This window comes from Oncorhynchus kisutch, linkage group LG7 (genome assembly GCF_002021735.2).
Source record: "Oncorhynchus kisutch isolate 150728-3 linkage group LG7, Okis_V2, whole genome shotgun sequence".
Taxonomy (NCBI): domain Eukaryota; kingdom Metazoa; phylum Chordata; class Actinopteri; order Salmoniformes; family Salmonidae; genus Oncorhynchus; species Oncorhynchus kisutch.
The window spans coordinates 6,872,386-6,896,910 of NC_034180.2; the positions used below are offsets into that span (position 1 = coordinate 6,872,386).

Genomic DNA, 24,525 nt, shown 5'->3' on the forward strand with positions numbered 1-24,525 from the left:
GGGGGGAGGGGGGTTCGCCCAGGGAGCCATACAAGCTAGAACGGCCACTGTGTGCAGATAACTGTTGGTTAATAGGGTGTTTATTTGAAATACCACATTTAGGCTGCATTGGCAAATTGGCTTGGTTATACTGTATCTGTGCGCTAACGATTAATTTTATACATTATAGTTTATTTCCTCAGACCTTATTTTCGGCCCCTATCCTTTCGCCATTTAGTTTCCCACAAGGCTGGCTGAAAGTACCAGAGTTAACTTATTTCCGGGTTTTAGGACTACACGCTGGCGTGCTCTTGATTTTTAATTTGAGCAAATCTAAGCGATATCCTACTCCATCACCATCATCATCATCAGTCCAAACTCTCGCGGTAAATCAATTGTAAATCTCGTCCGCAGCTCCATCTAGTCACAACGGTACCAAGTTTGGCATTTATTAACACCATGGAACTGAAACATATGACTAATTTAACAGCACAGCATCAGGTACTTACACCAGACAGTATTTAATTCGCATTGGAGACGGGACTTGGTTGATAGATGTATCTAGGTAACGCTAATTAGCTGCTAACAATGGCTAACTGTATGGGTTTTCACACTCAAATAGCCTCCATCTTGGAGGTGCTAGCGAATGCAGCAGTGGCAGAGATCTGTAAACTCGTAGACGACGACTATGCGGTGTTTCGTTTAGAAATAACTCAAAGCCAGAAAGAAAACAGGGCATTGCGGAGGAAACTACTAGAACTGAAGGTGTCACGGGAGCGCGCAGAGAGGACAATACGAGAGCGCGTTCTCGCCAGTCGTCCCAGTAGTGTCAAGATCCTTGACCGATACAGAGGAATGGCAAGAGGTACATTTTGCAGAAGTCTGAGGCTGCGCGGCATGTCGCAGTTAACATGAAATTGTATTAGTCACATACACGTGTTTAAATGTTATTGCGGGTGCAGCGAAATGCTTGCATATAGCTCATTGTATGTCGCCCTGTTCCCCTCTGCACGTGTTCAGATGTGTTACCCAGAATTGGGTCTTAGTCAGTTTTTGGATAGTATGATTACTTAGTGTCTTTGTGCAATATGGCTATCATATTCTAACCAAAATCTTGATTTACTGCATTTCCTATTATTTACTCAATGAAAACAATGTGATCCATGAAATCAATAAATAGTATATCAAGAAGTTCTAAGTGTTACCTTACATCCTTGCCAATTGTAGACGGGTGTCAACATAACCACAGGAAGTAGGGGTGCTGCAACTCCCCCTGATAAACAGAAGATATTAGCCCCCCCTAACCTAACCACCACTTTTCCCCCAATCACACACTCAGGTGAAGGACATCTCACTGGAGGCCACAGGAGCATTGTGAAGCCATTGGGACACGATACACGGAAAGATGAACAACCAATCACTGTTGATGAGGAGAGTAAAACCTCAACCCAGAACGTTATCGTGATAGAGGTTAGTGTAATAGTGTTGCATAAAATGTGCTATTTGTAAATCAAATGTGGCCCTTTTATTTCAGAAAGGCTCCCCTCAGCTATTCACTTGCTTACATGTACATCCTTATTTATCTGCCATTGGGGACCTTGTGAGACTTCCCTACGACATTGTGTACAGTTACATGCACACAATAATGTGATTTATTAACTCTAGTGAAGTGAGTTTGGATCAATTGAATGTATGCATCTTAGAAGTAGTTTTCACAAACTTTACAAGTCCCCATTCAGAATCAAATATGCTTCCTAAAAATAACATGATAGAATGTTTATTTTGATTGGCGATTTTCTACATTTATCAGAGTGCCAAAAGATGTGTCCATGTAAACAGGACTATTATGGAAATAGTTTTTCTTGCAAAGCATGTCAATGTTTTTATTTAACTTTTTTATTAATCTGACTATCCAGAGGGAGGCTCGTTCGGCTAGTGTTAGTATATGCGCAGATCAAATACACTGCTGGAACACCGATTTTAAGGTGTTTACATGTCCTAATAATTCAAAAGATTGCTCAGAAAACCAGGTATTTTAATCGGCGTATGCTTACTTCGATTTTGACCTTAAGGCGATTAAGATAAACAGAGTAAGGTGTTTCCATAACTATTGCATAATCTGCCTACTGCCATAATCAGTTTAATATATATTTTTTACTGTGCATGTAAACATACTCTTTGTTATCCAATTTAACTCATGAACCGATAACCTCCTCTCTTGTGTCAGTCTACAGATGCAGAGGCTGCAGGTCCTGAGGTCAAGCAGGAGAGGTCTGAAGGAGAGGAGAACCCGCGGCACAGCAGAGACATCCAGACTGGAGCAACTGTAGCAACCCATGTAGCCACGGAGGACCCCACCACCACCCCAGCACAACCCAGGACTCGATGCAGCATCATGGAGGTCAGTGGAACACTGAACTCCGTCCTCAATTCCGAGACAGACACCAAGACTTTAACTGTAACACACAGGCTCTTACACACAGGATCTGACCACAGATCAGACCCAGAGAGACTTGGGCTGTGGAGACTGGGCTGTCCTGCTCCCGGCTCAGACTATGTACCGTTATTTCACCAGAACGAGAGGATGGTTCATTCCCGTGAGGATGGTGATGTGTTAGACACTGGCGGTGAGGATACGCTTTCTTCTTACTCTACAGAGATGGACCCTGGCAACATGCCCTTGGGTTTAAAGACATACTGATCTGTCTAGAGGGGACTGGAACCAGTACAGTAGTAGTGTATACTCTGAAGGGTGCCAAGATAAGAAGGTGGAGGGTCTGGTCGTAAATGATGTGACTGTGAAAGTGGAGGGCGACGTTTCTCCCACATGGAATGCAGATAGCCACCTAGGAAACAGACACTCACAGGGAAGGTATTGCTTAGATTACAGGGAAAGCTTAGGGACAAATTCAAATGTCGCGACCCACTCGCCTTTATACACGTTCGGAGACTGTGACACAGTGTCCACGGTGATGGGGCCTTCCGATTCACACGGCCGCGTCCTTTTCGATCAGGTATTGCACTCAAAAGACAGGGCTAGAGCCCAGGCTCCGGGAGGGGGAGCAACATCAGGCAATAGTAAAGAGAAACGGTTCCTCTGCATGTTCTGTAACAAAGGTTTCAGCAGCCCTCAGAGTGTGGATATCCACCAGAGGGTCCACAAAGGGGTTAAACCATTTAACTGTACCCAGTGTCACATGCGCTTCACCCAGTCTAGTGACCTGAAGAGGCACCAGAGGGTCCACAGAGGGGTGAAACCCTTCAGCTGTACCCAGTGTCATATGCGCTTCACCCAGTCTAGTGACCTGAAGAGACATCAGAGGGTCCATACAGGGGAGAAACCCTACAGCTGCCCCCAGTGTCACATGCGCTTCACCCAGGCTGGCAGCCTGAAGAGGCACCTGAAGGTCCACACGGGAGAAAGGCCTTTCGCCTGTCCTCACTGTGGGAAGAGGTTCTCCGAGAGGAGATACCTTAGGATACACCAGCAGAAAAACCATTCCATTCTATAAACCATTCCATGTTATAGCTTATTACTTTTAGATCAAACCCTGCATTAAAGACAAAGATTACTTTTCATTGTTGTGAGCAGAAAAGATCCACAGATTAATTTGGAGTAGCGAAAGTAACACATTTCATTGTTGAATATTCCTGGTTTGAATATTGCATCTGACAACTTGAATGAGGATGGTAACCGACTATATTGCCACTCCTATTTGCTATCTCTTCAATCTAAGCTTACAGGAAAGTAAGTGCCCTCAGGCCTGGAGGGAAGCAAAGTAATTCTGCTACCCAAGAATAGCAAAGCACCCTTTACAAACTCAAACAGCCGACCAATCAACCAGCTACCAACCCTTAGTAAACTTTTGGGGAAAAATTGTGTTTTACCAGATACAATGCTATTTCACAATAAGTAAATTAACAACTGACTTTCAGCATGCTTATAGGGAAGGGCACTCAACATGTACTGCACTTACGCAATGATGATTGGCTGGAAGAAATTGATAATAAGAAGCTTGTGGGAGATGTTTTGTTAGACTTCAGTGCAGATTTTGGCATTATCAATCATAATTTGATGCTGGCAAAATGCATGTTATGCCTTTACATGCTCTGCTAATTTGTGGATTGAGAGTTACATGTCTAACAGAACACAGAGGGTGTTCTTGAATGGAAGCCTTCAACATAATCCAGGTAGTCGGGCATTTCTCAGGGCAGTTGTCTATGTCCCTTTTTTTGGTCTTTACTAATGAGCTGGCACTGAGTAAAGCCTGTGTGTCTTACCGCTTTCACAGATTTATGGTATTTTGCTTGTAAAAAAAAATAAAAAAAAATTGGGCAATGTTTATATGACCCCCTTACAAACAGGCACATTTTTACCACATTCTTGCCTGCAATCGCCTTTTATACCTCCTGTGCGCATGCTGGTGGGCGTTTATTTGAATGAATCCATTGAATATACACCATCAAAAAATAAATACATTAGACTAATCAAATGTATTTTCAAAGGAATAGAATAGGCTTAGCAGAGTTTAATTATGTTACGTACAAATGAATTAAGTCAATAGTTCATCAAACTTACCCCATTCAGTCAACACACATTTTATAGTAAGAATAAAATACAAATAATATATTTCCTACACAACCGCTGTTGTGATATTCTGAAACAGAGCCCAAGCCCATGCTTTTTTGATCCACCTTTCATCTATTTCCTACTCTCGCTCCACTTTGTTAGGGAGCAGGAGTAGGGTCTTATCTTCATCATGATACTGATAGAAAATAAAAGTTGACTTCATATTTCACAATTTCCGCAGGCTTTTGGAGTTGCCTATACGCGATCGAGCAAAATAATAGGTCTACACTTGAATTAGACTACATTATTGAATGCTATGGGTTTCTGATTTGCTCAGCCAGAAACCAAATAGCCTGAGACAAGTCTGTGAAGTCAGTCTTTTGGTCGAGAGTAGGCGTAGGCTACTAAGCAACTGCTAGTGAAGAGCAAAATAATCCACTTGTTACACTGCATAGGCCTATATTACATGCTGCCATTTTCAAATAAATGAGCCAACTATACAACATGATCATGAGCAGCACACACCTCAACTTAGCTAACATTTCCCCAGTCTAATTGTAGCCTAACCAATATCCAAACGGAGGTTCAATGAAAACAAAAATCTGACATTGAATTATCAAGACGAGTCCCAACGCTGGTCTCAAAGCAGCACGAGGGTGCAGTCCCAATCAAAATGGTGCTGAAATTATGATTTAGTTGATTACGTGGGTAGGCTATTGCTTCAAATTTATTACCACCGATTGGATGACTTTGGGAGTTTCATCAAGCAACAATTTGATACGTGCCTTCAATTGCATTAGCCTACTTTATTCCATTATTTTTTTGTCATTCAGGGATATTTATTCTCACAGTCATTCTTTATGGATCCACCTAGTTGTGGTTTAAGAAAACAGTGCACACTTAGTGGTGGGCTATGTGAAGTGATGGGCGAAGTGACATGCCTCAAAGTTTAGAAACTGGTGGGATGATGGTTACAGGACTGTGCAAAGCAACCATCAAGAATTGAAGAGCGTAACGCATGTCAATCATACTACGGCAGAGCTTTACCAAATGGATTGCTAGGTAGTTAGGTAGAAATACAAGTTTAGGATTTGATACTGGCAATACCTTTTGAGATATTAAGAGAAAGGAGGAAAAAAAGTTGGCTGTATGGCGAATAAAAGATGCATGCATGCTGATGACTGAACATTATACACGTCAGCTACCACAGCAAGTGAAATCACTGCAACACTTAAAGAACTGCAGTCAGTTTTAGAATGGGTGGCAAGTAATAAGCTAGTACTAAATATTAAAAAACTAAAAGCAATGTATTCGGGACAAACCATTCACTTGGCAGCAGCTAATGGGGATCACCAATAAATACACATACATTGTGATATACATTCAGTGTACAAAACATTAGGAACACCTTCCTACTATCGAGTTACACCCACTTTTCCTCTCAGAACCGCTCCAATTTGTCGAGGCACGGACATGACAAGGTGTCGAAAGCGTTCAACAGGGATGCTGACTCAAGTTGGCTGCATATGTCTTACCATACCCTGTTTGTTCAAAGGCACTTAAATGTTTTGTCTTGCATATTCACCCTCTGAATGGCGCTCGCACACACACAAACACACACACACAATCCATGTCTCAATTACCTCCAGGCTTAAAAATCCTTCCTTAAGCTGTCTCCTCCCCTTCATCTACACTGATCTGAAGTGATTTTAACAGGTGACTTCAGTAGGGGGATCATGGCTTTCACCTGGTCAGTCTATGCCATGGACAGGGCAGGTGTTGCTAATGATTTGTACACTGTGTATAAGCCACATGCCTAAAGTCTGTTACATGTTGTTTCTACTGTGTAGGCTATATGATATTCAAATGCCTAAGACACCCCAAGACACCTTTTAATGAGAATTTATGCCGTTTATCATGTGTGTGTGGTTTTCATATGGTTTATTTAAAACTTATGTTCAATAAAACACAAAATGGGACTTTTCATACTAAGACTTTCATTCACTCTTTAGTATACATCTCACCCTGTTATGCAACAGCAACCAACAGGACTTTATCACCAATATACACTTGCTAAATATACCTACACATACCCACACACTAACAAACACCTACTGTACACGTCAAAATAGTTTAGTCACATTTGTCTGACTTTTGACTTATCATAACTGCCTTCTCTTTACCCACAACATCATATTTATGTCCATGATGAGTTGAACAATGAAGTAATTCTGTAACTACAGTATAGGACTCAAACGTATTGGGGATGGGTAAACACGTTGGGGCCGTACTTGCGAACATTAAAAGTTGACGTTAAAAGGTGAAGTTTAAGTATCAGCAAATTCAAATCCTTGAAGTAGTAGCATGTAATCAAAGGCTACATGTTCGCTGTTCCCATTACATGCACATGTAGCCCTATGATAACCTCACCAGATGGCTGTGATTATTTCCTGTATCAAATTCGGTATTAGCCAAATAAAAATCGTCAATGTAGTTGGACGTGTTCCAATACATGTTCATGGAACAGTCCTTAACCGAAGTATAAAATCCTGTACTGATAATCAAAAACTACACGTGTATTTAACTGACTGGTCAAATTGCCCTCTGTGTAGAGTGCCTAGCTCCACAATCTGCAAGGGTTCGAATCTCACATTAGTCCCCCCCCCCCCCCCCCCTTTGAAATGTAGAATTATATTTGTGTTAGTGTGTTGAAGGGATGTAGCCAACAGCTTGACAATTAAGAATGACTATCTTTCTTCAGCTTTGCAGACAAACACTGCCACTGCCTAATAATCATATTGCATAGGCTATATTACATGTACACCTAAATGTAGCCCTACAACGTTTTATATGCATTTTTATAATCATCTACTTCGTCACGTGTGTTTTGACTTGAATGAGCATTACAAAGTATAATAGAGTAGGATTACAGGTTACACTCCACGTTGCGTCATGCCATAGAACAGCCCTTAGCCGTGGTATATTGGCCATATACCACACCCCCTCGGGCCTTATTGCTTAATTATATAGACGTGTAGGCCTACACTTACATATAGAATGTTATATATGCATGATTATAATCATCCACTTCGTCACGTGTGTGGACCAGCAGTTAACAATATTTGACCGTAACAATTTTTTTTGAAGCAAGGTGTTCTCGAACCCGCGGGTAATGAACAGTCGTTTACGAGTAAACCGCTTTAGCTCTGTCACCTGAAAAGCAATGATGGCTACCGTACATGACAGCTATTTGACAAGTCCATAAGGCTCCCTACAACATTCTTTTTTGTTTTACTATGTACGACAAACTTAAATGTTGTATAGACCTACATATTTTTCCCGTAAGAGCACATGGATGTATGAGAAGGGTATTAAGCAAAAACGTGGGATTTTGTCATATATACGAAAACGTAAGTATCCTAGTCAAGGGTGCGATGATCATGCAATATTGACACAGGCCAAGTGAAGAGGAACAAAAGTAAACCTTGGAGTTTGAAATGTATCCCTCTGGTGGCCAAGTTGACCTATTTTAAGAAATGCCATTGGTTTGTGGAGAAAAAGTGTAAGATCGTTGATTAGCTAATACAGAACGTGTTACCGGAAATAATCACGGCCACCTGGTGAGGTTTGCATAGGGCTAAATGTGCAAGCGTATGTAATGGGAACAGCTAACGTGTAGCCTTTGATCACGTGCCACTACGTCAACCATGTTAATAGGGTGAGGCTTAACCCCTTACACTCGTGGGAATTGGCCTATATTAAACTTGTCAAACTCATTCCATGGGGGGCCGAGTGTCTGCGGGGTTTGTACTCGATTGATGAATTAAGGTCACTAATTAGTAAGGATCCATTTGGAGATTATGGGAAAATTTGACTAAAGGTGAGGACAAAGCAGTTAATCTGACACAAGACTGAATCCAAACATTAACTGTTGATTAGTGTTTTATTTATTTTTACATTTACTGTCATTTTTGCCGCATTTGTTAATAACGAAATCTGAAAATACTCTGAATACATTCAGTAACGAATAATATTCCCGGAAAAAGTTGGGAAAGAGTAACATGAAACAAAAAAAATTGACAAGGGTTTGAGTGGGAGGTCTAACTGGTATCTCCATGTGGCCACACCCACCTCTCCAAAATGTGCGCAGTTCCTACGTTATTTCAATGCACTTTTATGACTCAAGGAATAATCAACTATTAGGAGCTATTTTGAGCTCTACTAGCTGGGCTGTTGAGGAACTAGACCAAGTTGTTTTCTTTGGAACACAGCCCTGCATCCCCGCCATCACACAATTACTGTTGTTCACGCATTCCAGAAACGGTCCATTTAAATCACAATCTGCTCTGGTGTGCATAATTTGAAAGCATGTTCTATTGCCAACATGGCTAGCTAAAGTAAACAAAATACGATCTTACAGTTTTTGGCTTGCACAAGGCAATTCAGAGACGCAGATCATACATTTGGTGCGCACAGAATAGTCACAAGTGCATTCAGATGCGTGTTCCCCGCTAAATTTATTCTGTTCAAAATCACATTATTGGTCGCATACACATTTAGCAGATGTTATTGCTGGTCAGAAGAACCCAGGGTATGATGCCATGTCATCTTGTAACAGTACATCAAGCATAGTGAGTGATCAGAAACGTTGACGATGTATATATATTACATGAGTTTTATGATATGCAAATGTGAAGTACACATTTGGACTAATGGGTGTTTGGCTTGCTTGTATGTCATCAAAGCGGTATTTATGATAATCCTCAACATAGCATCTTGCAAAATACATGAAGTCCTCTTTATGTACAGCATTTCCCTCACTCAGACAACAAAACATGGCTAAAATTGCGCAATTAGCGGGAGGGGTGGGGTCAACTTCTTGCCGCACATGGTGTTCAAGTTCAGAACCGTTGTCAGTCAAAACCATTACTGCTCTGTGAAGGGGAGACCCTGATCTCTGACGTCATGTATTGCGTGTTACTGTATAGCATTCCAGTTTAGGCGCTTGTCAGTCAAAATCTGCTATTTTTAACCCTGCATATGGGTAGGAGTGTAAAGAGCTACATTTAACTTGTTCTAATGTTTGCAAGTATGGTGCAAGTATGGCCCCCACATATTGAAAGTGTGTTTATTATTTGTGTGTATGTACCTGAGGGAGTGTATGTCTGTGTAATCTGTATCTCACCTCTCATCCAGGAGGAGGGTCCAGAGGTGCTGCTGGTGAAGGAGGAGGGTTGTGAGGAGGGTCTGGGGAACCCTGAGGGGACCATGGTCATAGAGGACAACCAGACTACACCTCTTCCTGAACCCACAGAGGAACCAGCTGAGCAGCACAGGACCACACACAGTCTCACTGAGGTGAGCCCACTGTAAACTGTCTGAATGGTATTAGGTCTGGGCCTGTATCCACAAAGCCGTATAGAACATGAGTGCTGATCTAGGATCAGTTTAGCCTTTTAGATCATAATGAATAAGATTATTTGGAGAGATCCTAGAACAGCACTCCTATTCTGAGACTCTTTGTGGATACTGGCCCTGTGCTTGAGTAATTTTGTAATTCAAAGACATGATGGCAATGATAAAACCATGAAAGAATATGAATAATCAAATCAACTGACATATTTGCATATTACTCATTGCCCATTCAGAAGATGTTCCATAGCAGGTTACTCATATCAGATTTCTTGATCCAACATCTTCTCACTCTATCTCTTACAGTCAGTAGACATGGAAGATGGGAAGCCGGATCTGCTGCTGGTCAAAGAGGAGACAATAGAAGATGAACCAGAGAGCATTGATCTGCTGAGTGGACTAAAGATGGGGGAGCAAGGTAAGAAGTACATATAGCCTACATACCAAGTTTATTATAGTTTTGTGTTTTTATTTATATTAGTTTTAAGATTTATTTGAAATTCAGTTTAGTTTGTTAGTTTTCAGAACTGATTTACTCACTTTGAAGTTTTATAAAAACATTTATTTCGTTTTTATATTTTTTTGTTTTAGGGACAGAAAGTAGCCTGTGTGTGGGAGGCTCAGAGCCATTTATAATTTCTGTTTTTGGGGATGTCACTTCTTGCCACTGTGGGGCAGTAATGCATATGGTGATGGGACAGGTCATTAGGTTAGGTTTAAAGGTAGACTCAGTGAGATGACAGATGCACCAAGTAAACAGTAGTTGTGGGTCAATTCCCTCAATGACGAGGAGCTTTGGAGAGGGAGGCTAAACTTCAACGCTGTTTTTGTCCCGTAGCTACCAAGTTGTAGCAGCATGAAGCGCATCCATGCGCTGTGATATGCGACTGTGAGAGCAAAATCTTGCAACACCTGTATAGGCTTTCTTACATACCAGCATACCAGCTTTTGGTATACTGCTATACCATATCATATGGTTAGCTGATATGTATAATACCCATCTAGGTGTTGTAAGATCTGGCATGTGTTGTGTCTTTACTATCATTAAATGAAGACTTTTAGTTTTTAATCAAAGATTCTCTGTAATTAGTTTTACGTGATTAAACTGATTAATCATGTAACTGTAATTAACTAGGAAGTTGGGGCACCAAGGAAAATATTCAGATTAAAGTTATAATTTTCCTAATAACTTTTCAGATATTTTATATCTGATCAATTAGTCTTCGAATTAGTGAATTATTTACTTTTCCTCACATCACTCATTCCAAACGTCGTAAATTGTTAGTTATCTGCACAAACCCAGTCTTCACTATGAGTCATCCATAAATGATTTCAGACTATTGATGTATTTATTAACTAAGTAATTCACAGAAATGCATAAACAAACAGTTGATAGTTACAAGGAAATGATAACGGAGTTTCCCTAGTGGGCTAAACCGGCTTGGTGTACAAAAGGGAAGTGGGGGTCGATTGAGAAGACAACAGTTGATAATTTATAAATTTATAAACTTTGCACAGGAAAGCTCATTCATTCAGGAACAATTGTAGTCAATATATAGATTTACGCTCAGTGTGTCGTCGGGATCTGTTGAAAAGTTAGTTTCTGTTGGAGAGTTTGCTCTCTCTCATGTCGTTATAGAATGGATGTTTCGGCGGTTGTCGTTCTTCGCGTTCAATGATACCGAATTCCTAGCTGCAGACTAGTAATTAATATCAAAGACTTGTTCTTATTCTGTCGGTATCGATAGTCTAAGAGTTTAACCACATGGTATGGTTAAAAGATTCAGCAATCGTCTCAAACCTTGGCCCTCTCTTTATCGAGGTAAGCTGGTCTGCAACCTTTGTCCTCTCGTGATTGAGAGAAAACATGGTCTGTTGGAGTTTTATTCGGGAGTTGCAGAAAAGGGCCTGTCCCAGGATGCTCGACCCTAACTGGGCTCATGGGCGGTCCTCTGATTTAGTTAAACTCAAAGGGAATTGGAGTTTCCTTCATTAAACAGCCCAAAATCACATTACACAATTTTACAAACACTATCATCCTCACTCATTCATCTTATACAACAATTAGATGTAAACCTCATATCTGAGGCTATTATATAAACAGCATTATGGTAATGTTGCCGCACCATCTCCCATGAGCTTCCCCAAGTTGTAACAAACGGACCAGTTCATAGCTGGATTCTTCACCGATCTTTTATACCTTCTCCGGAACATAAATGTTGTTCGGACCTCAAGTTCTGTGAGGTGGAAGAAATTCCTTTGTTCTCTATGAAAATTCACTTGGTCTCTATACTGTGGCCATGAGGAGATCATCTCCTCAGGAATCTACGACCTCTCTCTGACCACAGCAGCCTGTGTGTAGGAGGCAGGGAGAGGGGGATGGGGCTTGCTGTACCCAAAGAGGGCAACGTCATGACACGTGTCAGCAAAGTCTGAGCAGAGGAACACTACAGATACAGTGCCTTGCGAAAGTATTCGGCCCCCTTGAACTTTGCGACCTTTTGCCACATTTTTTGTGAAGAATCAACAACAAGTGGGACACAATCATGAAGTGGAACGACATTTATTGGATATTTCAAACCTTTTTAACAAATCAAAAACTGAAGAATTGGGCGTGCAAAATTATTCAGCCCCCTTAAGTTAATACGATTACAGTTGTAAGTTGCTTGGGGTATGTCTCTATCAGTTTTGCACATCGAGAGACTGAATTTTTTTCCCATTCCTCCTTGCAAAACAGCTTGAGCTCAGTGAGGTTGGATGGAGAGCATTTGTGAACAGCAGTTTTCAGTTCTTTCCACAGATTCTCGATTGGATTCAGGTCTGGACTTTGACTTGGCCATTCTAACACCTGGATATGTTTATTTTTGAACCATTCCATTGTAGATTTTGCTTTATGTTTTGGATCATTGTCTTGTTGGAAGACAAATCTCCGTCCCAGTCTCAGGTCTTTTGCAGACTCCATCAGGTTTTCTTCCAGAATGGTCCTGTATTTGGCTCCATCCATCTTCCCATCAATTTTAAACATCTTCCCTGTCCCTGCTGAAGAAAAGCAGGCCCAAACCATGATGCTGCCACCACCATGTTTGACAGTGGGGATGGTGTGTTCAGGGTGATGAGCTGTGTTGCTTTTACGCCAAACATAACGCTTTGCATTGTTGCCAAAAAGTTCAATTTTGGTTTAATCTGACCAGAGCACCTTCTTCCACATGTTTGGTGTGTCTCCCAGGTGGCTTGTGGCAAACTTTAAACGACACTTTTTATGGATATCTTTAAGAAATGTGATTACAGCCTCAAGTATTCTTCTGTATGACACTACAAGCTTGGCACACGTGTATTTGGGTAGTTTCTCCCATTCTTCTCTGCAGATCATCAAGCTCTGTCAGGTTGGATGGGGAGCGTCGCTGCACAGCTATTTACAGGTCTCTGAGATGTTAGATTAGGTTCAAGTCCGGGCTCTGGCTGGGCCACTCAAGGACATTCAGAGACTTGTCCCGAAGCCACTCCTGTGTTGTCTTGGCTGTGTGCTTAGGGTCGTTGTCCTTTGTTTCATCAGACCAGAGAATCTCGTTTCTTATGGTCTGCGAGTCCTTTAGGTGCCTTTTGGCAAACTTCAAGCGGGCCGTCTTGTGCCTTTTACTGAGGAGTGTCTTCCGTCTGGCCACTCTACCATAAAGGCCTGATTGGTGGAGTGCTGCAGAGATGGTTGTCCTTCTGGAAGGTTCTCCCATCTCCACAGAGGAACTCTGGAGCTCTGTCAGTGACCATCAGGTTCTTGGTCACCTCCCTGACCAAGGCCCCTCTCCCCGGATTGTTCAGTTTGACTGGACGGCCAGCTCTAAGAAGTTTTTGGTTGTTTTTAACCACAGGTGGAATCCAATCTAGTTGTAGAAACATCAAGGATGATCAATGGAAACAGGATGCACCGGAGCTCAATTTTGAGTGTCATAGCAAAGGGTCTGAATACTTATGTAAATAAGGTGTCTTTTTATTTTTTTTTAAAACAACAGTTTTGGCTTTGTCATTATGGGGTCTTGTGTGTAGATTGACGAGTTAAAACATTTATTTAAACCATTTTAGAATAAGGTTGTAATGTAAAAATGTGGAAAAAGGGAAGTGGTCTGAACTTTCCGAATGCACTGTAATAACCAGTAATAGATCTAAAATGGGAATAGTGATGCACCTGGATATAGTGAAATTAAATCAATACATCTTATGTTTACATTCAAAAACACACTGTATGAAATTGACAAGGTAATTGACAAAAAAATCCATATGTAAAGTTCTCTGCCATGTTTGTAAAGTTAATTTTTTTACTTCTTCCTTAAGGTAGTTGGCTGGAGGCTAACAGAGGAGACTGGGTAGCCATCTTGGACTCCCAGATCCAGATGGGTGCAGCCAAGTGCCCAGGGGACATCACCACCGAGCAGGCCAGGACCAAAGGCGACTTAGTGGAGGCCAGGGGATGGAACACCATCCTCAACTCTGGGCTGGGGAACAACACTGTTAACAACAACCAGAAACAGACAATTGAATGCAAAACAACCAAACTTAGTCTCCAAGACAACAGACTGGCGGAGACCAGAGCGAGGCGTCGATTTGGTCTACGGGGATGGGGAGGTGTTGGTATGCGGTGGGAGAGATCAGACACAGACCCAGCTAGCGATGGTCCATCCTGCTCCTATAGTTGTGATTCAGAGAGACTGATGGGGCCTCAGGTTAACTCCCTAACAGGTGCTGCCTTCAGCCTGCCTTCTATAGGATCTATCAATTGGAACATGGACCCTGCGACAACACAGACACTCCCTGGCCTTCGGCCTCACACTCTCCTAATGTTAAACCAGACCTCAGACATTGCCAGTGCCTCAACACTAAATGGCTACACAAGCCCATTGACAAATGAGAGTAGCAGAGACGGAATCAGCAAAGGTGGCAGAGCCAAAGAGAAACGCTTCCCGTGTTCGTTCTGTGGGAAAGCCTTCAGTTTCCCCAAACAGGTGGAGATCCACCAGAGGATGCACACGGGGGAGAAACCGTTTAGCTGCCACCTGTGCCGGGCCAGTTTCTCGGACTCGTCAAACCTGAAGAGGCACCAGAGGGTCCACACAGGGGAGAAACCCTACAGCTGCCCCCAGTGTGAGAAGAGGTTCTCCCACCAGCACCAACTAAAGATGCACCTGAAGGTCCACACGGGAGAGAGGCCGTTTGCCTGTACGCACTGTGGGAAGAGGTTCTCAGAGAGGAGCTACCTCAGGATACACCAGAAGAAAATGCACATGGCCCATGTATAGAGTATAGTGGTGACATGTAATGTAGTACTAGTTAGTATGTTTGTAGTCAATTCTGTTGTTTTTGGATTTAGTTGGGAACTGGATGAGGTGAACTGAGGAAAGAATGAGTATGATGATAGTGGCTTGTGAAAGTATTCACCCCCTTTGCATTTTTACATTTTTTTTTTTACCTTACAACCTGTTAAAATGTATTTTGGGGGGGGTTTGTATCATTTGATTTACACAACATGCCTACCACTTTGAAGATGCAAAATATTTTTTCTTGTGAAACAAACAAGACAAAAAAACTGAACTTGAGCGTGCATAACTATTCACCCCACCCCACACCTCCCCAAAAGTTGATACTTTGTAGAGCTACCTTTTGTAACAACAACAACAGCTGCAAGTCTCTTGGGGTATGTCTCTATAAGCTTGGCACATCTAGCCACTGGGATTCCCATTCTTCAAGGCAAAACTGCTCCAGCTCCTTCAAGTTGAATGGGTTCCTCTGTTGTACAGCAATCTTTAAGTCATACCACAGATTCTCAATTGGATTGAGGTCTGGGCTTTGACTAGGCCATTCGAAGACATTTAAATGTTTATCCTTAAACCACTCGAGTGTTGCTTTAGCAGTATGCTTAGGGTCATTGTCCTGCTGGAAGGTGAACCACCTTCCCAGTCTCAAATCTCTGGAATCTCTGGATCTCAGGTTTCCTTCAAGAATTTCCCTGTATTTATCGCCATCCATCGTTCCTTCAATTCTGACCAGTTTCCCAGTCCCTACCGATGAAAAACATCCCCACAGCATGATGCTGCCACCACCATGCATCACTGTGGGGATAGTGTTCTCGAGGTGATGAGAGGTGTTGGGTTTATGCCAGACATAGCATTTTCCTTGATGGCCAAAAAGCTCAATGTTCGTCTCATCTGACCAGTGTACCTTCTTCCATATGTTTGGGGAGTCTCCCACATGCCTTTTGGCTAACAGCAAACGTGTTTGTTTATTTTTTTCTTTAAGCAATGGCTTTTTTCTGGCCACTCTTCCGTAAAGCCCAGTTCTGTGGAGTGTACGGCTTAAAGTGGTCCTATGGACAGATACTCCAAACTTCGCTGTGGAGCTTTGCAGTTCCTTCAGGGTTATCTTTGGTATCTTTGTTTCTTCTCTGATTAATGCCCTCCTTGCCTGGTCTGTCAGTTTTGGTGGGTGACATATTCTTTCCATTTTTCAAAGTTTCAGATTTTTTTTTATAACCCAACCCTGATCTGTACTTCTCCACAATTTTGCCCCTGACCTGTTTGGCGAGCTCCTTGGTCTTCATGGGGCCGCTTGCTTGATGGTGCCCCAGACTCTGGTGCCTTTCAGAACAGGTGTATATATATATATATATATACTGATCATGTGACACTTAGTCTACCTGTGTGCAATCTAACAAATTATAGGCTTTATAGCAAAGAAAAGTGGTGCGTGCATATTTTTTTTCACTCAACCAATTTGGACTATTTTGTGTATGTCCATTACATGAAGTCGAACTAAAAATCTATTTAAATTACAGGTTGTAATGCAACGAAATTGGAAAAACACCAAGGGGGATGAATGTGACGGTGTCTGTAAAAATGCTTCAACCTTGTCCTGTTGTTTGATGCTGGGGTTTTATGAGGAAATGATAGGCCCTTAATGAATGTTTACTTGAGATGAAGGAGTAAAGATGTGTGTAATGTGATGAACATTTTCCAAAGTATTCTAAAATTAATTTTATCAAAGCGAGGTACCAGATTTACAGAAAGGTAAAGTGTTACCATATTGAGAAAAGTTATTCTACTGGTCACATATTATTTTGTGCAATAAAAGTTCTGTACTTTACGTTGTGAGTGTATGACCATTTGGTTGAAATTAAATACATTTAATCTGTGCTGACTGGCTTGTTTTTTTGTATCATTGCAGGGACCGAGTTTCCCTTATCTAAGTGGAACCAAAACATTATACTTCATTCTTGAATCATTAAGTAAGTTGAGCCAAAGGGGTAAGTTCAGCAACTCTCGTTTCTAGGTAACCATACAATCATTTTACCAAATAGGTCATAATTTCATGGAGTCTGAAGGAAGAAACCACATGGAATAAGTGGTTAAGTCCAGAAAACACATTGTCAAATGAGTGTTTTAGAGGTTTCAAAATGCTTGTATCTTAACCTAAATGTATCATTTTAAGATTGTTCTATACATAATTTGGGGTCTCTATAAGATTGAGGTCCTAAACATAGAATAAAAGTGCATCCATGCAGCTGTATAGGCTAATATAGTCTAAATGTTTGCCTTGGGGAAGTTGATCCAATGGAAGTGATTTATTCCCCAGTGTAATGCAAGGCATTATCACTGATATGAGGTTACAACAGGGCCTAGGGTAAAAGTGTTTTTAAAAAGTTCCAAGTGTTTGTTAGGTGATAAGCCTGTGTTAAACAATGCTTAAAATTATTTTCTTTAAACAAAAAAGCAATTGTGTTATTGTATTTGGGACATAAAGATAGACATGGTTTTAAAAAGGTAGTGGTAATATTTCATTCATAAAAAAAAAATGTGTAGGAGGCTTAACTTACCCTGTCCTGCGACTCAACTTACCACATACCCGTGGTAAATTGTGCCAAAAGACAACTTTCTTTTTTTGGACAAGTTATGTTTTCAAAAGTAATGTTGAGATGAATTCTGATTATTTCCAGAGATACACAACATCCTGAAATATATGTAGATATCTTTGATAGAAAGAATATACTATATTTTCCTTGCTGAATAATGATGCTGTATGTAAATCATTTACCCTACGCCTCCCTACTTGAACCACACTGTTAGATGGGCTTGACTGTGGTTAACATGCTCTACTAACTGAGTTAAAGCGGACTACAGAGGGGTCATGTTTGTGTGTACAGCAGTTTCTTATATAAACCTTTTTTATGCTCTTCTGTACAACTTGTTTACAGTCTGCAGTCCATGAAGGCCTCCTGATATCCAGCGTTACTGGTGGGAGAGACTGGACCTCTGAAGAGTTGGAACCGAGACCAAACCATGAGGGACAGAGATTCCACCACCACACAGAACACAACCAGTGGACAGGTGGACTGAACAACAGTCCTGGTGGTCATCAGAGAGACAGAGGCTCCAGTTTGCAGCCTAGACCCTTCTCTTCACAGTCTCAGTGCAGGGATGGAGCAGGGCCTGGGGCTGATAGAGACAGACCCTCCTGTTCCTATGATACAAACACCACAGTATCCATGATGAACAGAGCAGGTCACCCTGGGCTTCAGCCTTCACAGAGAGTGGTGGGAGACCCCCCTGGCGGTAGTCCATCAGCAAATCTGTCTTCTCCTTCGGGGTCTCGTCTAATGCCTGGTGACTGGGTTCATGGAAAGCCTGGGCCTGGGTCTAGCCTTCCTCACTTACCTCAGGATTACCTCACCAATACAGACAGGGTCAGGATGGGCATTCACCACGAGAGGTACCTATAACACAGAACACAAACCCAACAACACCCAAACAATGGCTAGAGTTCAAGGAGGGAGCTCAAACACTAACCACCTGAGGGTGGTGGCTCCTGCTTCTACCTCCTCTGGTGTCATTGGGTCACAACGTGGGAGGCTGAGCATTTGGACAGATGCAGACAAGTCATACACCTGCACCTCGTGTCAGAAACACTTTGCTGAGGCGAACTACGTGAAGAAGCACCAGACAGTTCATACCAAGGACAAGCCCTTCAAGTGGAAACTGTTACAAGAGCTTCTCTTTGCTGACTAACCTTATCAGACACAGGAGTTGTCCACAACGAGGAGAAATCATAGCAGTGTGACTAGAGATATTCACAAGGTTATCACCTTCTGGGAACCATTCTTTAGACGTATTATAATTATCATGTGAAGTGTCTTGGTAAGAGGATAATTAACCCCATTCCCCTTATTAACCCTTTGTTAACTTGATTTGAAACAGGCTTGTGTAAATACCTGTTTTTAAAGGGACAGTAAATCTAGACAAAAACCAGGACAGTTGAATATTTACCTTAAGGTGATGTAGATGGAATAAAGTCATTATCTTCTACTCCATTCTTGCTTCTTTCTAAACAAGTCTATTCTCAGCTTGAAAGAGACTGATATTAGGAGATTTGATGTGTAAAGTAAGCAGTACTGTAATTTAAAGAACAGCGCGCATATCTTTTTCATTTAACCACACCCTTTGAGCTATGACGCCAACCAATACGATCCCTTCTCTTCAGAGTCAGAAGTGGAGCTAGCTAGCTTGACCAGCCGGCACTGGGAAGAAGAATGGTGGATGGCAAGATGACGCCAGGCAGAAATTAGGGTGATAGTCTATGTCTGCGAAATACGTGCAAAGTACTTTCTCTTATGAGTCAAATACAGGAGACATAATTACATGTTCCTCTCCTGAAAACCATGAGATGGAGTTGGATAGTGAAAACTTAGAAATCAAACCTGACAAAAGTGAAGAAAAAGAATCTGAAGACTTCTGAGCCTCACACCAATAATCAGGGAAATGCCTGAGATGGCTCTGGCCCAGTGGGAGTAGGATTTATGGAGAAAGTGGATTCGTGCCTTTTGGCCAAACAATTTGTGGTATCAGAAGGAGCGGGCGCTCCACATCTCGAGCCTCGGGACAAGAGCTGTGTCTTGCTTTGCTATCTGGAGCAGAGCACCGGTGAAAGAAGTGATAATTGGGGTGGATTTAAGTGTTGAGGTGGAACAACTGAAGTTGAGGATGTCTGTGATGCACGCCGTTTGGTGCAATACAAACCCGGGGGCGAGTGCGAGATTGAGGAGACCCCGTTTATCCTTTTGAGTTTTGATATTGAGTGTTTACCTGATAAAGCCATGCTAGGACATGTCAGGTATCCCATAAGAGCTTTTGTTCAGAACCAACTACAGTGTTTCAGGTGCCACGTGTATGCTCATGTTGCAGCAGTATGTAGGAGGGACATTATTAGGTGTGAGAAGTGTACAGGAGGGAATGGGACAAAGGAGTGTGTAGTAGTTTTGGAAAAGGTGGTGTGTTTCAATTGTGGAGGTGCGCATGTTGCTGGGGATCAGAAATGTCATGTGCAAGTGAGACAATTTGAGGTTGCCAGGGTTACAGTGCAGAAAGTGTCTCATGCTGAGGCAGTGAGGAAAGTAGATGTTGATGGGGGAAAAAGTGAGGCCGGGTAAGGGAGCCTGAGAGGATCCCTGTGACTAGTAGGCCAGTACAGAGTGACCCGGACAATTTGAGCTTTAGTAAGGTTGGCTTCTTGTCATTTATTGCTATGGTCATTAACTGTACCACACAGATGGAGAAGAAATCCAAGAAGATAGGTTAAGTAGTAGCAGCAGCAGAAAAGTCTGAGTGTTTTGAGAGAAGGGGTTCCAGCCTCCCAGGCCAACAGCCTGTAGTGGGATATATCTAGGGTTAGATGATGGTGCAATTTCTTTTTCCCCCCATTTGTGTGACCAAAATGTGCAATTCGCTCTCCGACCTGGGAAAGGCAGCAAAACGTCTAGTCTGCCGGAAAACTACATGAAGAAGAGCAATTAAACGGAAGTGAACAGTGATCAAGTACAATTTTTACATTAGCGTTTGTTGTTGTTGTTATTCAGACGTTTATTAACACACTGCACAGCATCACATACTTACCCCAGGTAGTCTTATATTCGCGTTGGAGACAGGACAGGTTGATGTTATCTAGGTAAAGCTAGGTTCTAACAATGGCTAACTGTATGGTTTTTCACACTCAAATAGCCTCCATCATGGAGGTGTTAGCGAATGCAGCCGTGGCAGAGGTCTGTAAACTCGTAGACGATGACTATGCAGTGTTTCGTTTGGAAATAACTCAAAGACATAAAGAAAACAGGGCATTGCAGAGGAAACTACAGCTACTTGAACTGAAGGTATCACGGGACCGCGCAGACAAGATGATGCGAGAGCGCATTCTCGCCAGTCGTCCCAGAAGTGTCAAGATCCTCGACCGATACAGAGGAACCGCAAGAGGTACATTAGGGGCTATTTATGTGTGGGAAATTCCGTAATTATATGTGGGGATTTTAATACGACTAGGGAACCAAATGAGCTGGTATCTCAGTCAAATTCATACATTTAATTAGAAATATTGAAATTTTAACAAAAACTATAAAGTGATATCTGATTAAATATGGTGCTGAAGACGCATACCGCAACCTGAACCCTGCAGAAACAAGGATGTTTAAAAATATATATATACTCAGTGCACAGAAAATGTACATTACCAGTCAAAAGTTTGGACATACTGAATCAAGTTTTTTTAAACTATTTATTTATATATTTAAATTTCTCCTAAAATGACATACCCAAATCTAACTGCCAGTAGCTCAGGACCTGAAGCAAGGATATGCATATTCTTGATCCCATTTGAAAGGAAACACTTTGAAGTTTGTGTAAATATGAAATTAATGTAGCAACACATGAGATATGCTAAAATATAATAATACATGTACCATCATCTTTGAAATGGAAGAGAAAGGCCATAATGTATTATTCCAGCCCAGGCGCAATTTAGATTTTGGCCACTAGATGGAAGCAGTGTACGTGCAAAGGTTTTAGTCTGATCTAATGAACCATTGCATATCTGTTCAAAATGTTGTATCAAGACTGCCCAAATGTGCTTAATTTGTTTATTAATACATTTTCAAGTTCATAATTGTGCACTCTCCTCAACCCATAGCATGGTAATAGCTACTGTAAATTGGACAGTGTAGTTAGATCAACAAGAATTTAAGCTTTCTGCCCTTATCAGATATGTCTATGTCCTGGGAAATGTTCATGTTACCTACAACCTCATGCTAATCACATTAGCCTACATTAGCTTAACCATCCCGTGGGGGGGACACCGATCCCGTAGAGCAGGTATTCCCAAACTGGAGTACGTGCATTTAAAAAATATATATATATATTTATTTTTCTTCACATTTTCAAACAGTACATTTATATTTTCCAACGGGGCTATACATTTGGGTGAGGATTTATTCTCACCTGAGTAGCCTCGTTTCACTGCCAAAAATAAAATTAAATCTAGTGTTCAGCGAAATAACATAATGTCAAATACAGGTAGCCTAGTCAAATAATTAACATCCAATCACATTAACCGTTACTCTCCTTCGGGAAACCTTCACTCTTGTGCAAATAAGCCACGAGAGTTTTTGGAGCAAGAATAAAGATGACTTTCGAGTAGTAAAAGCAACAGATACCATTAACAAGAAGGTGCTAGAAGCATCTTATATAGTGAGCTACTGAATGTCTAGGACAGGCAAGCCCCATACTATTGTGGAGGACTTCATTCTTCCTGCTGCCGTGGATATGGCTTGGGGAAAAGGCCCCAAAAACTATACAGACAATGCCTTCATCAAACAACACTGTTTCACGACACATCAGTGACATAGCAGGAGATGTTTTGAAACAATTACTGCTTTGGATACAAGCCAGTGAATTATATGCTTTACAGCTGGATGAGTCAACAGACGTGGCGGGCCTGGCACAGCTCCTGTTATATGTCTGTTACGTTTATGGGGGTCAATTAAGGAAGACATCCTCCTCTTTGATTTATCTGTACGGATGGTGTGAAAGCCATGACAGGGAGACATAGTGGAGTGGTAACCCTCGTGTAAGCAGTTGGTCCCAATGCCACTTGGGTACACTGCAGCATCCCCCAAGAGGCTCTTGCTACCAAGGGAATGCCTGACAGCTTGAAAGATGTTTTGGACACTACAGTGAAAATGGTTAACTTTGTTATAGCAAGGCCCCTGAACTCTCGTGTCTTTTCTGCATTATGCAATGATATGGGCAGCGACCATGTAACGCTTTTACAACATACAGAAGTGCGCTGGTTATCAAGGGGCAAAGTAAGACATTTTTTAAATTGAGAGACAAGCTTAAAGTTTTCTTTTACTGACCATCATTTTCACTTGTCTGACCGCTTGCATGATGACACAAACAACTGGATTTGTTATCCCTTTCATGCCCTGCCTCCAGTCTACTTACCGATATCTGAACAAGAGAGTCTCATCGAAATTGCAAAAAGCGGTTTTGTGAAAATTGAATTTAATCAGAAGCCACTGCCATATTTCTGGATTGGGCTGCACTTAGAGTAGCCTGCCTTGGCAAATCATGCTGTTAAAACACTGATGCCCTTTGCAACCACGTACCTATGTGAGAGTGGATTCTCAGACGTCAATAGCATGAAAACTAAATACAGGCACAGACTGTGTGTAGAAAATGATTTAAGAATGAGACTCTCCAATACAACCCAACATTGCAGAGTTATGTGCATCCTTTCCAGCACTCCCTTCTCATTAACCTATGGTGAGTTATTCACAGTTTTTGATTAATAAATAAGGTTTTATATGTAAGATGGCTAAATAAAGAGTAAAATGGATTGATTATTATTATTTGTGCACTGGTCCTATAAGAGCTCTTTGTCACTTCCCATGAGCTGGGTTGTGACAACTCACACTCATTCTTATGTTTAATAAATGTATCGTATAGTGTGTGTGTGTGGCAGGCTTACAATGATGACAAAAAACAACATTTGAGTGTGCGCTGACCCTGGTGCTAGAGGGGGTGCGCAGCTGGAGGTTGAATGTTTGAAGGGTACGGGACTATAAATAGTTTGGGAACCACTGCTGTAGAGGTTTAAATAAATCAAAATATATTTTATATTTGAGATTCTTCAAAGTAGCCACCCTTTGCCTTGATGACAGCTTTGCACACTCTTGGCATTCTCTCAACCAGCTTCACCTGGAATGCTTTTCCAACAGTCTTGAAGGAGTTCCCACATTTAGATTTATGTAACACTTTTTGGTTTACTACATGATTCCATATGTGTTATATCATAGTTTTGATGTCTTCACTATTATTCTACAATGTAGAAAATAGTAAAAATAAGAATGAGAATGAGTAGGTGTGTCCAATCTTTTGACTGGTACTGTATGTATAAATCCCAAGTCTGTCTTTCACGGTGTCTTCGATACTCACGTGGATGACATTACTAAAGATTTATGGTGGACAATAATATACATTGTGAACAGTAAAATTTGGAAGGCAAGGTGCATTATGACTGAAATAACGTTTTGTTCAATAAAAAGAAAATACAAGTCAAAATGGAACTAAAAGGAAGAAATAAGATGGACTCTGCCACGGACACTATTAAATCTGTAAATCACGTTATGTAATTATGAACTAAAATGTATTGATGTGAAACTAGAATTGTTTTCATGTGAACTATTTATGATTTGTAAAATG

The 24,525-nt window shown here is 41.4% G+C and overlaps 2 protein-coding genes across 3 annotated transcripts in view; both read left to right on the plus strand.

Annotated features, from left to right (window-relative positions):
• Positions 1-356: 356 nt before the first annotated feature.
• Positions 357-17,143, plus strand: LOC109894090 (uncharacterized). Its single transcript, XM_020487321.2, has 6 exons — positions 357-844; positions 1,319-1,449; positions 2,207-2,380; positions 9,746-9,907; positions 10,268-10,379; positions 14,288-17,143. Exons 1-6 carry the CDS (start codon positions 568-570, stop codon positions 15,247-15,249), a joined length of 1,818 nt encoding a protein of 605 aa, XP_020342910.2. The 5' UTR covers positions 357-567; the 3' UTR covers positions 15,250-17,143.
• A 3,637-nt stretch (positions 17,144-20,780) lies between these two features.
• The window catches only part of LOC109894061 (zinc finger protein 143-like), a 28,395-nt gene continuing 24,650 nt past the window's right edge, over positions 20,781-24,525 (plus strand). The window contains exon 1 of one of the 2 annotated variants that reach the window (XM_031828170.1): positions 20,781-21,243. In XM_031828170.1, coding sequence (XP_031684030.1) covers positions 20,961-21,243 — 283 coding nt within the window. In that variant the 5' untranslated portion in view covers positions 20,781-20,960. The remainder of the gene's footprint in view (positions 21,244-24,525) is intronic. The other variant, XM_031828169.1, reaches the window with a different exon arrangement.